Source organism: Carassius auratus, chromosome 1 (assembly GCF_003368295.1).
Source record: "Carassius auratus strain Wakin chromosome 1, ASM336829v1, whole genome shotgun sequence".
Classification (NCBI taxonomy): domain Eukaryota; kingdom Metazoa; phylum Chordata; class Actinopteri; order Cypriniformes; family Cyprinidae; genus Carassius; species Carassius auratus.
Genome location: NC_039243.1, coordinates 25,629,199 through 25,649,293, shown reverse-complemented (window position 1 = coordinate 25,649,293; position 20,095 = coordinate 25,629,199). Strand labels below are relative to the sequence as shown.

Below are 20,095 nucleotides of genomic sequence, written 5' to 3'. Positions count from 1 at the left end.
TAAAAGTACATTATAAGTTTAATTATGTTCAATATACATTTCTTAGACACATTAAATATTAAATTAGAGAAGACATATTGGACAAACATTTTTCATTCATTCATTCAGGCTGGGTGAATCAATAAAACTAAACCTATAATGCTGAAAACAAAGGCTTGGCAACGGATCAGTGTAAGGCACAAAGGACAATGTGACTATCTCCATGAAAAATCCAAACAACAGAAAGCAAAACAGACAGAACTGGTGATTAAAGCTTTTTATAGCGGCCTCTCTCTAACACATACACCTTAGTTTCAGTTTACAAATATTAAAATAAAACCATCCTTCATATACTTTAAATTAAAATTACATACCTTACAATAGGCAATTGATCCCAAATAATATAGCATCTATATGTGACTAAAGAAAAAAAAACTAGACAAAACTTTAAGGTCAGGCTTAAAAGCCACTATGATCCTAACAAGGACATAGCACATGATAGGCCTTTGGTCTTTAAGTCTGTAACGGATTGGTTCCTGGTTTTCGAGCTCTTTCAGTAGGTGCGGCGGGTGGTGTAGTCCAGTACCATGCTGGCGGCACCCAGCAGCGCAGGATCCTCCAGCTCAGACACCATGACTTTGGTCCCCTGTGCCGAGAGGAGAGCTCGCTGATTGATCACCTGACGAACTGGTTTCTCATAGTGCTTCGCCAGGACACCAGACAGGATGACCAGAGACGGGTTGATCATGTGCAGGATGTTCACAATGCCCAAACCCAGGGCAGTTCCAGCTGTTAGGAAAGAGTAGAGAGACTATCAGTGCTTTTCATCACCACAAACCTCCTTGAGAATAATGTATGTACTTGAATATGTGTCTTGCCTGTGTGGAGTATGCTCTCAGCTTTGGAGTTGCCAAGGCGAGCAGCGTCGAGGAGATGAACAGCGTTCACCTGTTCTTTGTTATTCACGGTCATTCCTTCAACCAACAGCAAGTCCTCTGTCATCAAACATGAAAGAAACGTGTAATTACAATATTTAACTGTGCAACATTTGTTGTGTACTACTCTTCTTTTAAAAACCCAACCTTAAGGACGTTACTATTATTTAATGATTCTGAATGAAACCAAAAAAAAAAAATCAAGTCCTAGTGTTTATTAATTTTAGAAAAGCTTCATAACTATTATCTATCAACAATTAGAGATATTGTTAAATTAAATGTTATTAAATTATAGATATTAAATGTGACACCGTCAGGTTCACGGCAGTGAAGCTCAAAGGAAAATAAAAGGGATTTCTGGTATTTTCAACATTTAATAACACATCATATTTAATTAATACTATATCATATAAAAATATACCATACATACATATATACATAAAAAATAAACAATAAACAGTCTCTTACATGATTTTTTTTTTACAATTATATTGATTATTGTTAGCTAATCCTTTAATGGAATCATATTATAAACAATACATTCAAATAAACAGTCACTAAAATAAATTACCAAGATATTTTGCTGAGACACTGTCACTCTACAATAATTTTTTAGTAGCTAGGCGTTACTAATTTCTGCAATGTGGTCGGCCAGAATGCTGTATCATTAATCATATTAAGTCATATCAAGGCTGGGTCTGTTTTTGTCTTTAAAAAAAAATGAATAGATAAAAACTGGGGGAGAAATATGAGGTTTGAGGTTAAATGAAAGAAGTTAGACAAATACCAACAATAGTGAGGGTTTACGTCAGTTATAAATCAGTTTAGTTGTTCCGTATCAACTGAAAAGGAAATACTTGCAAAACCGAAATGATTTGCCACAGACTGGGTAAGGCGGATAACTGTGTTTTACAGTATCTGTTGTCTGTCTCACCGTCGTGGAGTCTCTTGGCTTCTCTCTGCAGGGCAAGACCCGATGAGTAGGCCTCTATGCAGCCGTGGCTGCCACACATGCACTCTGGTCCTTCCAATGAGACCACAATGTGTCCCAGTTCTGCCGCACAAAATGTGTTGCCATGGATCAGTTCATTATGCTGGATTATACCACCGCCAATTCCTGCACACATAAACATGAGGCAAAGTATTAATCACAGACAGAAACATAAGAAACAATTATATACATTTCAGCATTAGATGTGTACCTGCTTAAATCAGTTTGATCATGTATTTTTAAATACTTATATACTGTACACACATCTGTATCAATTAAAGAGAAAACCATTATTTCACAATGTTTCCTAGTTCATTCTCAGAAAAGGACGTAATTACTGTGCCATGTTTGTCCCCATGACGTACTATAAATACAATTAATAGGATACAGTCAAAATATCTGTGTGAAACAAAGGAAAAGCCCACCATCCTAGCAACTAACAGTAACGGTCATAAATAATTATAGGAACGGACCGGTTCCAGTGATAATGGTGACAAAGTTCTCTACGCCTTTCCCATGGCCAAACTTCCTCTCAGCAAGGGCGGCACAGTTGCCATCATTATCGACCCACACAGGGAGATGAAGGGCGCTAGAGATGGGTGTACGGATGTCCACCGAAGTCCACTCATTTATCAGCTTGGTGGAGTGGAGGACTATCCCATCTTGTGGGTTCACACGCCCCCCTGTGCTCACACCTGAAAGAAATAGACCCTGAATGAGTGAGTGAATTTATACACATAGAAAAAAAACTCAGGTCAAACGCAGACATACCGACACCCAGGATTCTGCAGTTGAGGTGAACGGCGTCAGCCATGGCCTGTTTGCACATGGTCAGCATCAGTTCTAGCCTCTCCTCAAACGTCTTGGGATTCGGCTGGTTATATTTCTTAACTACTTTACCCTGAAACACAAGCACATATTTATTTATTTTCTTATGCCCAACTTCAAGGAAATAAAAAGACTAACAAATATGAAGCAACAAAGGCAACCTGCTATTAAACCATCAAAAATGAAATTATGCAGGAAAAATCACACAATAAATCACCTCTCATTTCTTACCCTAAGTATGTTCCACAACATACACTACCATTCAAAACAATTTGAATCAGTCAAAGATGCTCTTTGTTTTCTAAACAAATTAATATTTTCAGCAAGGTTGCTTTAAATTGATCAAAAGTGACTGTAAAGACATTCATGGTACAAAAGATTTCTACTGCAGATTTCTTATTTATCAAAGAATCCCCCAAAAAATAAATATACCACAAAAATTATGCAGCACAACCACTAATGATGATAATATTGAGAAATGTTTATTGATAATAAAAAGCGGTTGACAAAAAATATTACGAGATTATTTCTTGAGCATCAAATAAGCTTGTTAGAAGGAAGGGTCATGTGACAATGAGGACTGGGGTAATGGTTGCTGAAAATTCAGCTTTGCATCTAAGGAATACAATAGAAAATGTAATAATATTTCCCAATATTACATTTTGTCTATTTTTGACCAGTAAATATAACCTTGCTGAGTACCCTTTGATAGACTTTTGAACATAAGTTTATGCATGCAAATTATATAAAAACAAAACAAATGCACAAATAATCTCTCTTTGCTTCCCCTGATTGGACCTTTTTTTCCCTTTTATATTGTTGATTTGATTATTTGTCTTAAACTGGTACCTCTTCATCACTTTGACTGGAAGTAAGGAGCTTGTGATAGTTATACACCTAAACCAATACAACATCTGGTCAAACTGCAGCATTCATGGACTTCTTTAAATATAGATGGAACTTACTTTATCACTTTAGACTGCTTGAGCACCAGTATGATGTTTTGAGAAATAACAGGTCAATATATCAGCATATCCGATTAACTGGCTGATATTTAGCCATCTTGAGATTGTAGTAATATTGCAAAATAAATAAGTCTGAAACAATTGTGTGTCTATATTCAGCAATGCTTCACTGTGGCCAAATAATGAAAATGTAACTAATTACATATTTAATGTTAAGTCTGTCAGTCTGCAGTCCAGGAAACTGCACCATTCACACATAAAGAGCTGATGTCACAACCCTTCTGATCAAACCTGCCGCTGTTTGTTTTACAGTCAGACTTGTGTGCATCAGATGAATTAAATATTTATATAAGTGCTGCATATCCTGCTGCATAAAAACACGTCACAATCTGGCAAACACACAGGCATTGTGTAACCTAGGGCCTGTTCATGTTCTGCATCTTCTAAAAGATGGCTTGGATCTCAACACCTGAATCCAGAGGTTTGCTCTGCATACCTTCATACAGACTATGGCGACACGAAGGTTGGTCCCTCCCAGGTCAACAGCAAGAGCACTCTGTGTCTCCAGAATGTGGTCGATATCTTGAGAGATGCACTCCTTCACTGGTGGGAAACAGAACTTTTTCTGTAGTGGCTCAGAAAGGTCAATGGACTGCATGAACTTCAAGATGCGTTGGACCGCATTTCCGTCACCGTAGATCTTGGAGCTAGAGGACAGAGCCAGAACACACAGGGGATGTTCAGGGTCGGAGTTTACATTTATGTTACATTTGAGTTATCAACAAATAGCCAAAAATGAGTGGATTTATCTATAATAAAATTTTATAATTTAATGATGACCAAAAAAATCAAATATGCAGCATAAATCAGCTTGCTCAATATCAGGTTATGGGTAAATTAGACCAGTGTTGTTATTGTTAACTAAAAACATTAAATGTTTTCGCTAATCGAAATAAAGCATGAAACAAATATAAATATTAGATGAAAATCTTAACTTGCCTTCTCAACTAAACCCAATAAAAATAATTGTATATTCAGTTATAAAAGTTTCAATTATAAGAGAAAATTAGAAATGCTGCCTTGACAACCAACAGAAATCAAATTAGTTGAGGCATTAAACCTACTAAACTAACTAAATTAATATTAAACTAATTAAACATTAACTAAAATGGAAAAATAACAAAATCTCAATAGAAAGCATAACAAAATTACTGAAACTAAATCAAATTAACCTGACAACTTAAAATACTATAAATAAATGTTAAATCAAAACAATTAATAATATATAATAAAATGATTTGAATATTTTGATAAATATTTGACCACATGTATATATTAAATATATCTAAAAATATATATTAAAAAAAGTTAATTACCAGGGGTAGCGTTTTCCAAACTGCAGCTCCAGGGCATGGTATATTTTATTGTGCGTGTCTGCATCTCGCACATGTAGAACATTTTCTCCTGTTTTTAAAATAACATGAATTGGTAAATCTGGTCTATTAAGGCTCATACTGAAGACTTAAACACTCTGGGTCTTATGCCATGCTGATTTTAAAGATCCAATTAATGTACATCCTGGATGTAAAACAGCAAACACAATAAAGAGTCCTCAGTGGTAATCATATCCTGCCATAGTGTCTGATTTCCTCTGTAAAGGTCAGTTATTCATCTTCAAGACTAATGTCACCTGTTTCTCGACCCGTCTGGCGAGTCCCCAGGTTAATGACAGGCGTTCCGAACGCTCCAGCCTCACGAACTCCACAACTGCTGTTCCCGATCATGCAGCCGGCATGAGCCACCAGCTGGATGAACTGATCGAACGGAACATGCTTTACCGCACGGAAGTTCGGATGCTGCTCAATTCCCTTCCGTCTCATCACACGAACCATCTCCTTACTGCCTACATGAGACAAAACACAGACGAGTATGGTTTTAATAGGGGAGAATTTTACTACACTTCCATTGCATCCATTGCATTTATGTTTTTTATTTTTATTTTTTTAACTATTAAATAAAATGTTTTGCTAATAAGTCACAATTCCATTTTTTACGAGTTTACATACAATTCAGAGTACAATTCTGATATATTCAGTGCTATTGTTAACTAAAACTAAAGCTATTAGAAACCATTCATTGAAATTGAACAGAAATAAAACAACAACAAAAAAACAAGAATTAGATACGTTTTGTTGTTTCTTAAAATTTTATGGTAATGGTCAAAATACCATATTTTTCGAACTATAAGTCGCACCTGAGTATAAGTCGCATAAGTCCAAATATACGTCATGACAAGGAAAAAAACATAAGTCCCACTGGACTATAAGTCGCATTAATTTAGAACCAAGAGAAAACATTACCGTCTCCAGCCACGAGAGGGCGCTCTCTGTTTTCAGTGTATGCTACAGGAGCACTGAGCAGCATAGAGCGCCCTCTCCAGCTTTAGACGGTAATGTGAACTCTTGGTTCATATATCTTAGTTCATTTCTCTTGGTTCATGTAAAATTAATTTTGATAAATAAGTCGCACCTGACTATAAGTCGCAGGACCAGCCAAACTATGAAAGAAAGTGCGAAATACGGTAGTTCCTTTTTTCCGGAACTTCAACAAAATTTTTTAAAGCAGACATAATAAGTTAATATATATGTTACATGTCATATATGTAATTGAATAATGTATTATAATAATTTAAGTCTGTATTTTAAAGGTCCCATGACATGAACATTTCACTTTATGAGGATTTTTTACATTATTATAAGGTATGGGTGTCCTGCTCTGCCTTTGAGAAACAGACGGCCGATCTGGAATCTTCCCCTTATGTCGTCATAAGGGGACAGGTTACCTCCCCTTTCTCTGCTTTGCCCACCCAAACATTTACAAATAATTCAGTCGCAGTGTCAGCACAGGCGTTACAAACAGACTTTTACGATATGGATTCGACAGCACCACCACAAACAGAACACAAACACCACAAACTGTTCATTAATGTCTGATCTTTGATCAGTGATTCCTGATGTGTAGCTAATCATTCAAGTTCACACAGACTTTCTTTCTAAATTGTTTAATCCTGTTTAAATGCATGAGTGAATCAAGCCAGTGACTGAATGATCAACTTCAAGTTGTTTCTCTTAGTAGCATGAAACAAATCTGTTATTTAAATTGTGATTTAACTACAGGGAGCGATTAAAGAAGCTCCCTTTATTTTGTTTGGAGTTGTCAATCACACATTGCGAGTATATCTGCACACTTATAACTGCTGTTATAATGAATGTCGCTGTTATGCTGCACAACGAAGCTCTTACTGTATTCATGTCGATATTGTGTTTGCTGTTACTTGTGGTAAAACCATTTTGTGAGAGAAAACACATTGCAATGACGAGATCACTGCATTCACCCGATAAACAGACTCTGTCTACTCAATCACTGCAGCGACTCATGTGATGGGAAAAGATAAAAAAAAAAAAAATGCTATAATCAACACTTCCATGATTCGATAATCTCGACTAAAAAAAAAATATATAAATAAAAAACTAAAAACACCATACAGATGTAATGCACATTTCGAATGTCAGCCAATCACAACAGTTGTACTTCTCACAGCAGACACGCCCCTTCAAACAGAGCATTCAAGCCAGAGAGGTAAAATCAGGATATAAAAATGCCTTTTATTTCTAAATTTTAAATGTAAAAATCATACTAACAATATAAGAACACCTCAGGAAACATTAAAAAAGCATTTAAACAAATAAAATAATCCATGTCATGGGAAAATTAACTAAAATGAAAATTAAAATATAAAACAAATTCTAATTAAAAAATATATATAAATAATGATTAAATTGTGTCTGAAATGTTTGCTGAATTATTAAGTATATTTGAACCACTACCTTAAAATGACTCAAACTGTGATATAACTTTTTGGTCATGCCACCCCCACCCCCTTCCTTGCATTTCTGTAAACAAGAGTTATATTCCAAGGTAAGACACAACAACTCTGCTTTGACTGAGTGTCTAGACTGTCCTTAACACCAAATTTAAAGCAAAACATGACTGTTTTGTCTGTTAGAGTTCTTAGAGAGTCCTTGGAAATTATCTTATACTGCTAATAAAATCCGAGAAAAACGAGAAAGGTCAGACAGAAAGAAAATAAGAGCTGACCTGCATCGATATTCGGGAAGAGAATGAGAGTTCTCTTGTTGAAGGAGATGAGAGCCTCCAGCATTAAATCATAGATCTTAATGGAATTCTGGATGTCTGTTGTAACAGGATGCTGCAGAGCTACAATGTAGCTCTGTTCCTTCACATCATTCCCTGTTTAAGAAAAAAACAAAAAAACAATCACATATACATAAATGATAGCATTAGTAGTTTTAACTTTAAATTAGTTATTTTGCACTCTTTTGTTTGTATAGTCTTTATTGTTTATTTCTACCAAGTGCTATTTCATCCCATTTATCTATAGTACATACCAAGCCACGACTTGATGATATCAGTATAATCATCTCGTTGGTGGGCGGAAAGCAGCTTGTCGTAAGATGGGCAGCCAGCCAATAAAATGCGAGAGTGGTCTTCGCACATAGAGATGAGGTGTCTCTCGGCCGTGCGTGTGCAGACGGCATGGTAGTGTGCCAGTTTGGAGATGGCGTGACGAATGGAATCATCAATGGTGCCGCTCACTTCTCCACCTTCCAGGTGCAAAATGCGTATGTTCATGAGAGCCGCTGCTGTCGCCAAGGCCAGCGCGTCGAAACGGTCGCCATGAACGAGCAGAATGTCAGGAGCGAGGCGCTGGAAGACATCGGGGAGCTTCACAAGCGCGAGACCCACAGACTCCACCATAGCAGCTTCATCCTCACCACGAACAATGGTGTGCAACTTAGAGCAAATGTCAAACTCATCCTGCAAAATCATACGGAATGTGTTTCTGGGAAAGAGAAAAAGAAGGTAATCATACATTGATTCACTTGTGGTTACCCGCTACAATATCAACACTGGCCACCACAAATAGATTTCCAAAATGCTTTGAATTCGCTGAATAAACATGAGCACTGCCCGTTTCAAAATCAAAACAGCGCAGTTGTTGTTTTATGTGTATTTGAAGGTCACTGACTGTCTTTAGAAAGTCTTTCTGTACTTTCCTATAATGCCCGATAAAGTAGCATTTAGAAGCAGAGCGTTTAAAGCGCTTCCTTCTGGCAGAGAATTAATATGTATTTTCAATCTTCGGGTCTGCTGTTTTATATATAGCCTGTATTTCCCCAAAGGGAAGTGCTGCTATGCATTGAGTGTAAGTCTGTGGGAAACACCGAATCATTAAATATGACTAAGGGCTGCAGTTATAGTCATGTCACTCAGTGGCATGGCAAATCTGACAAAAACTATGTCAAATTTAGTTTATTTTGCTCAAATAGTGTTTAATGTTCAGTGTTTAAAATAGCAGTAATAACAAAGCGTATTATTCAAGCTAGATATTATTCAAGCGAGCCAGTGTGCATGTGCAGTCTCAGAACGCTGACTGTTTCTATAGCAACCGGGACTTCTAACGGCAGCTGCAGTGATGCTCCAACTTCACCGTTTAGCGATTGGCCCTTTCATTCAGAAGGCGGGGCCTTCTAGTGATTGATCGGCCATATTGTGCATTGCATTTTTCCCTATTCAAAACTTATTACATATAGTGACGTGTCTTTGGTATTCTTTAGTCTCTGATGCTGTCCTCTGAACAATGCAATTTGTGCAATATAAGGGCAATGAAAACAAATAATTAATCTCTAGGTACCTCACAATTTGATTAGGTTACCATTCACAGGGCTGCAATGTGAAGATAAAAACTTTTTTCTTACTATGTGACAACTTTGCACTTTCATTGCAAAGTTTGAATAATAATGAATTTACTTCCAATAACTTGAAAACTTCCAATAATTTAATTATTTTCTCTATGTACATTAAGTGCAATTAAACATTACTCTATGTGCAAAAAGTGGGGTTGAATTTTAAACCGATCACTTAGTATTTGAAAGAGTATGTTAAATTCACTAAATTAAAATTGATCGCTTGCTGACAGGACAAGCCTTTATGCAAAACTGAAATACTCAGGGGACTTTCGCAACTGTTCAGATAAGGATACAATTGTACATTTTTAGTTATGATCAATAATATTTAATGAAGTACTTCTGACACATTCTCATGTTTAGGACAACTTCGGTTAGGTTACGCACTTTTCCCATGGCAGCTCACTGTGCGTCCACCACTGGTTTCCAGATTAATCAGTGGCTAAATTTGTTGCGAATTATTTTTAGTTATGATTATTATTTATTTTCGTGATTAGTTGGTGCAGACCTGATATGCATCGAAGAGCAATAGATTCTAAAAGCTGTTAGAAAGATCCATCACAATTCAGTATGCAAATAAATTGAAGAAAGAATGTCAACTGGGATTCAGTAATCAAAATTATAAATGGCATCTTCGCTGTGTTACGATTAAAATTGCAACTATTTTACATACATTTTCAAATTTTATATTTATTCAACACCAAATACTGAAATGTAGAAAGCAAAACCTGAATGGTAAGAGACAGCATGTTGACCATTTGCTTTGAAAAAATGTCTTTGCTCCAAGTAGGTAATGTCAAGTTTACATGACCCAAAGAGAAGTCAAAAGTGGTTTGACTTCATTGATAAAAGACAAAGGCTTCTATCCACCATCAGCAGCCCACTCTTAGAGCCAAACTCTCACCGGCAAGAGCTGCATTCCAACATTTCCATGGCAACAGTGAGAAATTGTGCTGATTCATGTTCTGAACCTCTCAAGCCCAGATGAAGATCTATGGCTTATCTTTGTAAGTTAGTCAATACGGACTAGAATCAGATCTTTTTAAAGGTATAGTTCACCAAAAATTTAAGATTCTGTCATCATTTAATCACCCTCATGTCATCATTTCCTGTAGGACTTTCTTTCATCCATGAAACACACACAAAAAGATTTTGAAGAATGTCTCAAAAATGTGTCTGTACAATGAAAACCAGTGGGGACCAAAACAAAGTTTGGACCATACCGACTTTCAATGCACACCGACTTTTGTGTTCCAAAGAAAGAACAAAAGTATTTAAGGTTTGAAATGACAAAACCTTTATTTATTTAGAGTCATGTTTGTCAGCTGCTCTGATATGCAATATCCCTTAAGCAATATACCCCTATGAAACGACTTAGGATCAGCATAATCAAGCAGTCTTACCCGTAATCATCAATGAGATGTGAACCCAGCACCACCACCTCCAGGTCAAAGATTTCAGGGTGCGACTTGATGCCGAACATAATGGGTGCGAGTTTAGAGTAGTCCGCTCTGTTACAGGTGGCCACGCACACGCGTAATCGTTCTTTTGATCTCTTCTCCGATCGCTCCATCTTCTCCTGTGCTTGCTGGGTCCTCAGATAGTAAAGCTCCTAAATGAGGAACAAGATTACAAATCTATACAGTATTCTGGAAATTAAAGAAGAATAAAAATGCAAATTCAGTCACAGCTAAATGCATGACATGTAGCTGACAGCCTTATTGCTTTTGCAAAGTAGTTACTACGTAAGCAAATAATTCAAAGCAAATTCATTAAGTCCCATCCTTCCACTAGATGAGATAGTCCCTGACATGTAAACTAAAGTTAAACAGTGCAACTTGAACCCTGTATTGACAAACCAGCATCCCAGATTGGAACGTTTCATATACACTACCGTTAAAAAAAATTGGGGTTGGTAAATTTTTTTTAGGGCTGCTCCGATCACGATCGGCCGATCGTTATGCGCATCTCGTCAGTAAAGCCGGTTCTCTGATCAGTGGTAAAAACTGTGAAGCTGCGCAAATCCACGTTCATTTTCAGCGTTTATTTGCGCATCTTCTCAGTTAACAATGGCTCTGTGTAGTAACAGCTGCTCTGTGTGAAATCACGCACTTGAGGGAATTTACCGCTGATTAGAGAACCGGCTTTACTGATGAGATGCGCACAACGATCGGCCGATCGTGATCGGAGCAGCCCTAAATTTTTATTTATTTATTTATTAAAGAAGTTAATCCTTTTATTTGGCAAAGATGCAAAAAATTTATCAAAATTGATGGTAAAGACACTTATAATGTTAAAAACAACGCTGTTCTTCTGTACTTTCTATTAAAAGATAAAAAAGAAAAAACTGTAATAAGAAACATTTCTTGAGCACAAAATCATTAAAGTGTTCACTGTATTTTTAAAAAATTAATAAATGCAGCCTTGGGGAGCATAAGAGAAAAATAGGGCTGTGCAAAAATTCGAATGCGATTTTCATGCGCATCTCATCAGTAAAGACGCTCCTGTGATTAGTAGTACATCTCCAGCACGTGCGTTCAGATCAGGGTTGCCAGGTTTTCACAACAAAGCCTTTCCAGCTGCTTCTCAAAACTAGTCCAAAACTACCCCAATCACGTCCCGGGGATAAAATAATTTTTTGGGCATTTTAGGGTCTAAATATCACGCTATTGGGATGGCTTCAACCCACGGACATGAAAAACAACCACGGACTTGGAAACACTGGTTCAGCTGGAGTGGATTTTACTACACAGAGCCGTAGTTCACTGACAATCTACACAAAATCACTTTCAAAATCGGCAATGAATCGCTTGCAATTTTGAAATTGATTTTGTGTAGTTTGCTCTGTGTAGTAAATGTCAACCAGTGTGGCCAAGTCTGCGGTAGTTTTTCATGTCCGAGGGTCGAAGCGACCCAATACAAATAACATCATATTTAGCCCCTAAAATGTCCATTTTACCCCATTTGAGCCCCACCAAAAAAAAAAACGTGTATTTTATCGCCCGGAACGAAATGCAATTGGGCTAGTTTTGAGAAGCAATTGAGCAGATTTTGTTTTGAAAACCATATACTACTAATCACATGAGTGCCCTTACTGAAGAGATAATCGAAAATCGTACGAATCCCAAACAATCAAACAATAGTATAGGTTTAAATAAAAGATAAAATAGAAAGAAAAGAAAATTAGTCTATAATAATTCAGAGCAAGCCTTTCATGCCAGGGGTTGCCAAATTAAGAGGGATACTTACATGAGTATTCCTGACCTGAACTCTCTGAGGCATGAAAACAGAATAAAGAAAGAAAAGAGGTATATATTGCTATGTCACTTCATAGAGGAATATAAAACTATGAATCCATTACGAAAGCCACCTGCCTGACTACACAATCCTTTACTGCCCTTTAGCACATACTGATAAATGCTCTATCAATGCCAGCGAGGACACCGTCAAACTTTTGTACCTAGTATTTAGACACTGACCATTTTAAAGACTTTAAACCTGTTTTACAAGCATAAAGCAAACAAAACAACTGGGAAGTAGCAAAAGCAAACTACATGGAATGGACTATGCTTAAAAGTGCCAAATTATAGGGAAGTCCATTATAAATATATATATAAATAACCAATCCAGCTAAAGTCAAACTATATTTAAATCGGGACGCATGAAATAATAGTCAAAAAAATAAATAAATAATGGAACAGTTTATCGAGCCTTTAGACAAAAAAAATAAAATAAATAAAAGTAAAAATGCCAAAACTGAGCAAAAGTATGCAGTTTGGTTGCTGATATTTACGGCCAAAACAGAAGATGAAATTCTGATAATGTACGTCAATGTGATTTTTATAACAGTACAGCAGTCTTCTTGTACAAACTTTGTAATAAGTTGTCACTAGGGTGTGTCTTGGGGCCAATGCAAATAAGTTCAAGTTAGTCGTTTGAGTCGTCTTCTGTCACAATGCCAAAGCTGGCAGGAAAATCAGGTCATAATGTCAAATGTAAATTGTCAGAACCGAATACCATGACAAACCAGCTGCACTAGATTTTCAAGATATTTCATATTCTTAGAAATGTACAAAAGCAGTATTTTGTGTTCATGTTGGCTTCATATGTTTTTGAAAAATAGAATTATCAATAAAATAAAATAAAATAATTATATTCAGCAAAAAAATCAGACCTGAATAGACAAACATACCTGAATCAATATATTTTTTGAATGTACATCATTTTCCATGTCTTTTCCCATGTTGGTTTAACCACTCTGTCTGATTTGGCAAGCAAAGCTTCATTACTATTAAATACAAATATTAATACAAAAATAAAAGCCTGCCTGACATTTTCTAACTTTATATCCCACAAAAACATTAAATTAATTGCAATTCAGAAATCAACATCTTTATCATAGTAGAGGTGTACTGAACATAAAGTAAGTATTGCATTTGGATGAAAAGGTATGAAGTGAATGGAGATTCACAATTATAATGAAAAAAGTATTTAAAAATTAATTTAAGTTTAGAATCATTCTCAAACTGAGAATTTTATAAAATGGATAAGTTATTTTAAATGTGCTTAACATAGATATTTCAATATCATGTGCCACTGAGACTTGCAGTTCTGCAATTTGATACCGTTCACACTTGACGTGCCACAGAGTTTTAATCTGACTACACAAACTGGTTAAACTGGACCAAATTAACTTATGGATAAATGCATGAATGAATGAACATTTTCAGTGTCTTGTGTGTGCTTTACCACAAAACTGCTTGTTTGTTGCCACGGTCAAGTTAAAAGATAACAGCAATATTATGAAATGTTATTACAAATTAATTTAACTGTTTTCTATCGGAGTATGTTTTGTAAATGTGAGGGCAAAGCATAATTTTCAGCACCCATTACTTCATTTTGAGCAGATATTTCTTATTATTAAAACAGTTGTGCTGCTAATATGTTTTGGTGGAAAGGAAACCGTGATGTCTGTGTGTGTGTGTGTCTGTGTGTGTGTATATATATATTTTTTTTTTTTCTCTTCAGGATTTGTTGATGAATAGAAAGTAAAAAAGAACAGTATTTAGCTGGAAAAAAAATCTTTTGTAACAGTTGTAAATGTGTCTACTGCTGTCACTTATGGTCAAGTTAATGTGGCTTTGCGGAGCAAAATTATTATTATTTTTCTTTTACTCAAGACTACTCACAGATTCTCTCAGACATGACTTTACTCTCATGGTTTGACATGAACAAGGTCTCAGACAGAACTGTTTACAGAACATCTTAAGGGCCAACTCCCACGCTTCCACCAAAAATGAGGTTACAACAGCATATGGCATCGTTTAAGGCAGTGCTAGGCTTTCTGGGAAATCTTCATCACCCTCACAGTTGTCCTACCATGTACTAGAGGGATGCACTAGAGGGCACTGCCCAACTGTCCCGCCAGCCTGTGTTTCTGTCCACATAAAAATAAAAACCACAAGTCACGTTTCTAATACCATTTTGACTAAGTGTCCACATCAAGATACTGAGAAATCCACCATGTTTCTAGCTCACACACTCATCATCATCCCAGCTAAAAGGCATCACAAGACTCTATCTGCACCCTAAGCATTACAAACCAGGGAGGGAGAGGGAGGCAGAAGGAAAGAGGAAAAAGCAAATGACAAAATAGCATCTGACTCACGTGTGGGTTTCTAGCATGTCTTGGCATCATGATGTGTGCAGTGTTTTCTTTTCCGCTGAGTTCTGAATCAAACAGAGCCCCTTTCTAGCTGCTCTCCCTCTATTCGTCGTCTCTGACAGCCATTAAAGCAAAAAGGAGGAGAACAGTGGCCCACTGCATGCATCACACAAAACAGCTCAGCCAGGACCGGCGCAGGGGGCGGAGTCAGATAAGCTCTTGCAGATTGATTGGCTGAGAGTCAAGCCGGTTGTGTCTCCGCCCCCTGCATCCTCTCCACACACCAAGTGTTTTAAGGTTGGATAGGGGCAAACACACAACAGTTGGCAAGCATGTGGACACAGAAACATCCTTCTTGGCAATAATCAACATTTCCTTTTAGCCATGTACTATAAAATCTTGTAAGACAACCTGCTTCCCTGAAGATGGGCCATGGATGGGTCTTCCAGCATGATAATGACCCGAAACACACTGTCTCTATACGTTAAAATAAACCTACCATAAAAATAACAGACCCTTCATTTCTTTGTGGGCAAACTTACAAAATCAGCAGGGATCAAATTAATTATTTCCCCACTTTAACACATTCTGTAGCTAAATTACACCTAGAAACTTATTTTCCCGGGCATTTTAGCTTGATTTTTATTAACTAGCCAAAAACACATTATTTGTAAGTTTTTTATACAAAATATTTTAATCAAATAATTAAAATACATTTTCCAGAATTTCCTGAATAATTAGAATGATTATCTAATATCTGTATTAAAATGTACAGTATCAGACATTTTAGACTCAAGACAGGGCTAAAAAATATGAATTAATGTCTGTTAATTATAATAAAAACATAAATATGCACAATGTATTAACACATTTACTGTATGTTTTTGTATTACTATAATAAACGTAATATTTTTACTTGCTGACAATACTGTGCTGATATGCAATAACATTTTGGTAATTAACAACAACTTTTTTGACAATTCATATTTTCAAAGTATAGCCAGTTTAATTTATAATAAATGATTCTTTTAAATTGTATTACATCGCAATAAAACAATTCACCATCAACCAAATATCAATGGCTATATTTTTTCCTTTAAAGGGATACTCCACCGTGTTTTCATATTAAACTATGTTTTCCCCTTAACTAAGACGAGTTGATACATACCTCTCTCGTCTCAGTGCGTGCACTCAATCGCTTTGGCGCGCGGTGACACTTTGAAAGCACTTAGCTTAGCCCATTCATTCAATAGGGGCCAAGCAGAGAAGCTACCAAACACCTCCACGTTTTCCCTATTTAAATACAGTTACTCGTGTAGTGTAACTCGACCTAGGACCGTAACACAAAACAAAACGTTGCGCTTTTCTAAGCGCGTAAAATGGATAGTCATTGTATGGCGGAATACCATAGCAAGTGCTTGTAAGCACTTCGTCTTAGCACAGTAATATCTTCACTAGAGGGAGCGGGGGCCGGTGAGAGGATTTTTCACGAGTGAAGGTATTACTGCGCCAAGACAAAGTGCTTACAAGCACTTGCCATGGTATTCCGCCATAAAATATAGTTATCCATTTTACGCGCTTAGAAAAGCGCAACGTTTTGTTTTGTGTTACCGTCCTAGGTCGAGTTACACTACGCGAGTAACTGTATTTAAATAGGGAAAACGTGGAGGTGTTTGGTAGCTTCTCTGCTTGGCCCCTATTGAATGAATGGGCTACAAAGTGCTTTCAAAGTGTCACCGCGCGCCAAAGCGATTGTGTGCACGCACTGAGACGAGAGAGGTATGTATCAACTCGTCTTAGTTAAGGGGAAAACATAGTTTAATATGAAAACACGGTGGAGTATCCCTTTAAGCATTTTTTAAGTAACTGAAATAGATTTTATACCAAAAAAAATAATAATAAAGAAAAAATAAAAAGGAATCAGAGCTGCGGTCCGTAACTTTGTTTGTGTTCAAAATGTAGAAAAATGAACATACACCGAGTACACCATGAATCCATTTTCCAAACCGTGTTTTTGGCTTGTCCTGAATCACTAGGGTGCACCTATAATAAGTGTTTATATTCTGACTATTTTAGATTGCTTCGGGGATACCGCGGCGGAGTAACCCAGTACCTTTATGATTCTTCATAGACATAAACAGAGAGAAGTAGTTCCGGCTACGATGTTCTTCCGCAAGACGCAAGCAGTTCTGTTTATTAACCGCTAGAGCGTCAAAAGTTCCCTACCGCAGATTTAACTAGATTAAATTATAGAGTATCAAGCTTACAAAAATGTTGAATTTTTAAAGTATATTTTCAGTGATATTCCTGACCAAGACAGGTCTGAAAATATTAATTAGTATTTATTTTCATGTTTCATTTCATGAAATCATGTTAATTATGCAAAATATATTAATATTTACATATAATGTATGTTTTAGTATTTACATAAAACGAATTTATTAATATAATATTCTGACCTGACAAATGCAAGTCATGCCTATGCTTTTGCAACATCAACCATACAAAGAAAAAAATAATTTAATCAAATTTTCATCAGCTCTAAAAAAGAGCCACATATTCTTAACCTGTGACCTCCACGCTCAGAGTGACGGCTCAAGCAACAGAGTGTGTGCTGTGTGCGGAGCATTAAACTTAAGTGTGGTGGACAAGGATCTGTGTCTGTTTGCATTTCAGCTGTTACATCCTAAAGCAGAATCTAAGCGTCACAATGACAGAGATCTCTCTTACATGTTCTGCACGGGGAAGTTATTGATAATGCAACAACTGCAAGAAATCATTGATTATAAGGAAGCTTATAAGACATTTGTAAAGCCGCTGCACCAGATCTTACCAAGACCATTTTATTTATTTTTTTCCTTCTTTTGATAGTTTAGACTTAATAATTATCTGAATATCAATGCCATATCAGTGCTCCTTTATTTAGATCTAGAAGTAACGGCCCATTACTATTTCCTAACAGTGTGAGTTTTGAAGAATGTATACCCATGAAAAGGGGCGAGCAAGGAAGAACTGCACACTTCGCCACACACTGATCAGAACAAGAGCTTCAACCAGAGGTGAGAGATGAACCAGCCATATAGCAAGAGCTACTGCATGCAGTCTATTAATGAAGCTAGATCACTGATATCGCGATAATTCACAATAACGCAGACAAGCATCTAAAACTGAGGCACATCGTTGCCTAGGCCCAACAAAACAAAGAAAAGTACTGCCATCTACTGCCAGAATCAGAGACAAACACATGACCAAAGCCACCTGATCACAGCTCAGTATGAATGAGTGATCATGCACAATATAATACTGATTTTGATCATGTGCCATATAATACCGATTTCCTACCAGAAAGCATTTAAAGCTTTTAACCAACCAGCATGTGAGTTACAATCTAACCAAACAAGACATCTGTCCAAAAGACAGATCCATCTCATAAAACTCTTACCCGCATTTATTCAAGGCTGTGAGATGAGCTCAAAGAGACTCGGCATACAGTTTAAACATAATGTCCTGGATTCACAAATCAGATCAAAATCGGGCCATAGTTCAATTAGGACATTTAAGTAATTTTCATACAGATGCCTTAGAAAAATCACTACTGTTGTTCATCTTGAGACAAAACAAGTGCCCTGACAAATTTTAAGACCAATCAGTACAATTTCGTTTCAGCTGATACAGCTCAGACTTACATTTTAAAGATAATCTTGTACAATCTACAGAAGATTTACAGATCTTTACTGGAAAGGGGCTTGTTAAATGAACCAAGAAAAACAGCTGGAGAACACACAAGATATTGACTGCAACTTTTGATTCAATTTTAACATACATTCAGATTTTAAAATACAGTTTTAAACATCATTTTCTGGAAATAAAAGCAGTTGAAAGTAAGATTTTATTTTTTTTCGTTTTTGCTCACACACAAACACGCATCATCATTGAATAAAATACTACATTCACGAAAAACACTATACTTCAATCATGAAACTATATTTCAACACAATATTTCTATCACCCTTATTTGAATACTGATTACACATTAAATTCAGATGAGCTGTGGAATAAAGTAATTAATAAATGGCAAATGAGTCAGTGTTAAAGGTAACGTGGCGAAAAGTTCATGTGTGCTGTTAACACAGCTGCTGCTGACCAAAGAAATGCTAACAAGCTATGTTAGCACATTACTTACGTTTAACTCGAGTATCTGTAGTACATTCCCTTGCGTGATAACAAGTGTTATAGAATCGAATAAATCGAATGCTGATATAAATTACTTAATAAATCAAAGAGGCAGATTATTCGTGTGTCAATGCTAACCGCACATAGCCCCAAGCAGATTCTTTCTCTGTTTCTGTTGGCGCTGAAGGCGCGTCACAGCTCACTGCTGCCACCTACTGATAGGAATAACTATTAACCCTGGTTTAATTTACAAATCCTTTGAGCCCTTGTTACCTTGGTTTACTTTCTGATGAATATAACTTTTCTTTCATTAATATAACTTTAAACAGAAACCTTGCATACTAAAGCACATTCAGCACAATATTACTGTAATTTAAACTTAGATTCTTGCAATGTTATATGAAGAGTTTAAATGATGGCAATAATATCTCACCCATAGTTGATGAAGGTTGGATAAAATGGGCCAGCAATTTTAAATCTTAGCACTTCTGATACCTTACATTTAGATGTTCAGTAGTTTCTTATGAAAATATAAGAATTATAAGTGAACATGTTTATTCTCATTCCCATCCAGCTTGCCCACATTAGGGAACACACCTAGACCAATCACATCAGTTAACAAATAGTTATGTATGTTAAGAGGGATGTGTGGACACACCAGTGTTTAAATATGTAAGTGCAATTAAATATGTAAATAGTCATATGTCTGCACTGATAAAAAAAAAAAAAAT

General features: G+C 36.3%; 1 protein-coding gene across 5 annotated transcripts; it reads right to left on the bottom strand.

Moving 5' to 3' along the window:
- LOC113105655 (bifunctional UDP-N-acetylglucosamine 2-epimerase/N-acetylmannosamine kinase-like) lies at positions 1-19,550 on the bottom strand. 5 transcript variants are annotated; one of them, XM_026266903.1, is made up of 14 exons: positions 19,375-19,550; positions 12,776-12,799; positions 10,930-11,138; positions 8,168-8,622; positions 7,857-8,009; positions 5,389-5,601; positions 5,075-5,162; positions 4,195-4,405; positions 3,583-3,630; positions 2,677-2,806; positions 2,379-2,600; positions 1,849-2,031; positions 858-974; positions 1-768 (listed from the first exon to the last, which is right to left on the bottom strand). In XM_026266903.1, the coding sequence occupies exons 3-14, from the start codon at positions 11,097-11,099 to the stop codon at positions 533-535; spliced, it is 2,226 nt and encodes a 741-aa protein (XP_026122688.1). In that variant the 5' UTR covers positions 11,100-11,138; positions 12,776-12,799; positions 19,375-19,550; the 3' UTR covers positions 1-532. The 5 variants fall into 5 exon arrangements, with proteins under 5 accessions (XP_026122688.1, XP_026122654.1, XP_026122679.1 ...); XM_026266869.1 differs by lacking the exon at positions 19,375-19,550 and adding an exon at positions 15,195-15,483; XM_026266894.1 differs by lacking the exon at positions 12,776-12,799.
- Between the last annotated feature and the right edge of the window lie 545 nt (positions 19,551-20,095).

Excerpts from the sequence above, each read along its gene's own strand:
- LOC113105655 (XM_026266869.1), bottom strand. The coding sequence starts at position 15,224 with ATGATGCCAAGACATGCTAGAAACCCACAC. Across the intron at positions 5,163-5,388 it reads CCAGACGGGTCGAGAAACAG|GAGAAAATGTTCTACATGTG; the intron begins GTGACATTAGTC and ends TTTTAAAAACAG. Across the intron at positions 975-1,848 it reads AGCCAAGAGACTCCACGACG|AGGACTTGCTGTTGGTTGAA; the intron begins GTGAGACAGACA and ends GTTTGATGACAG.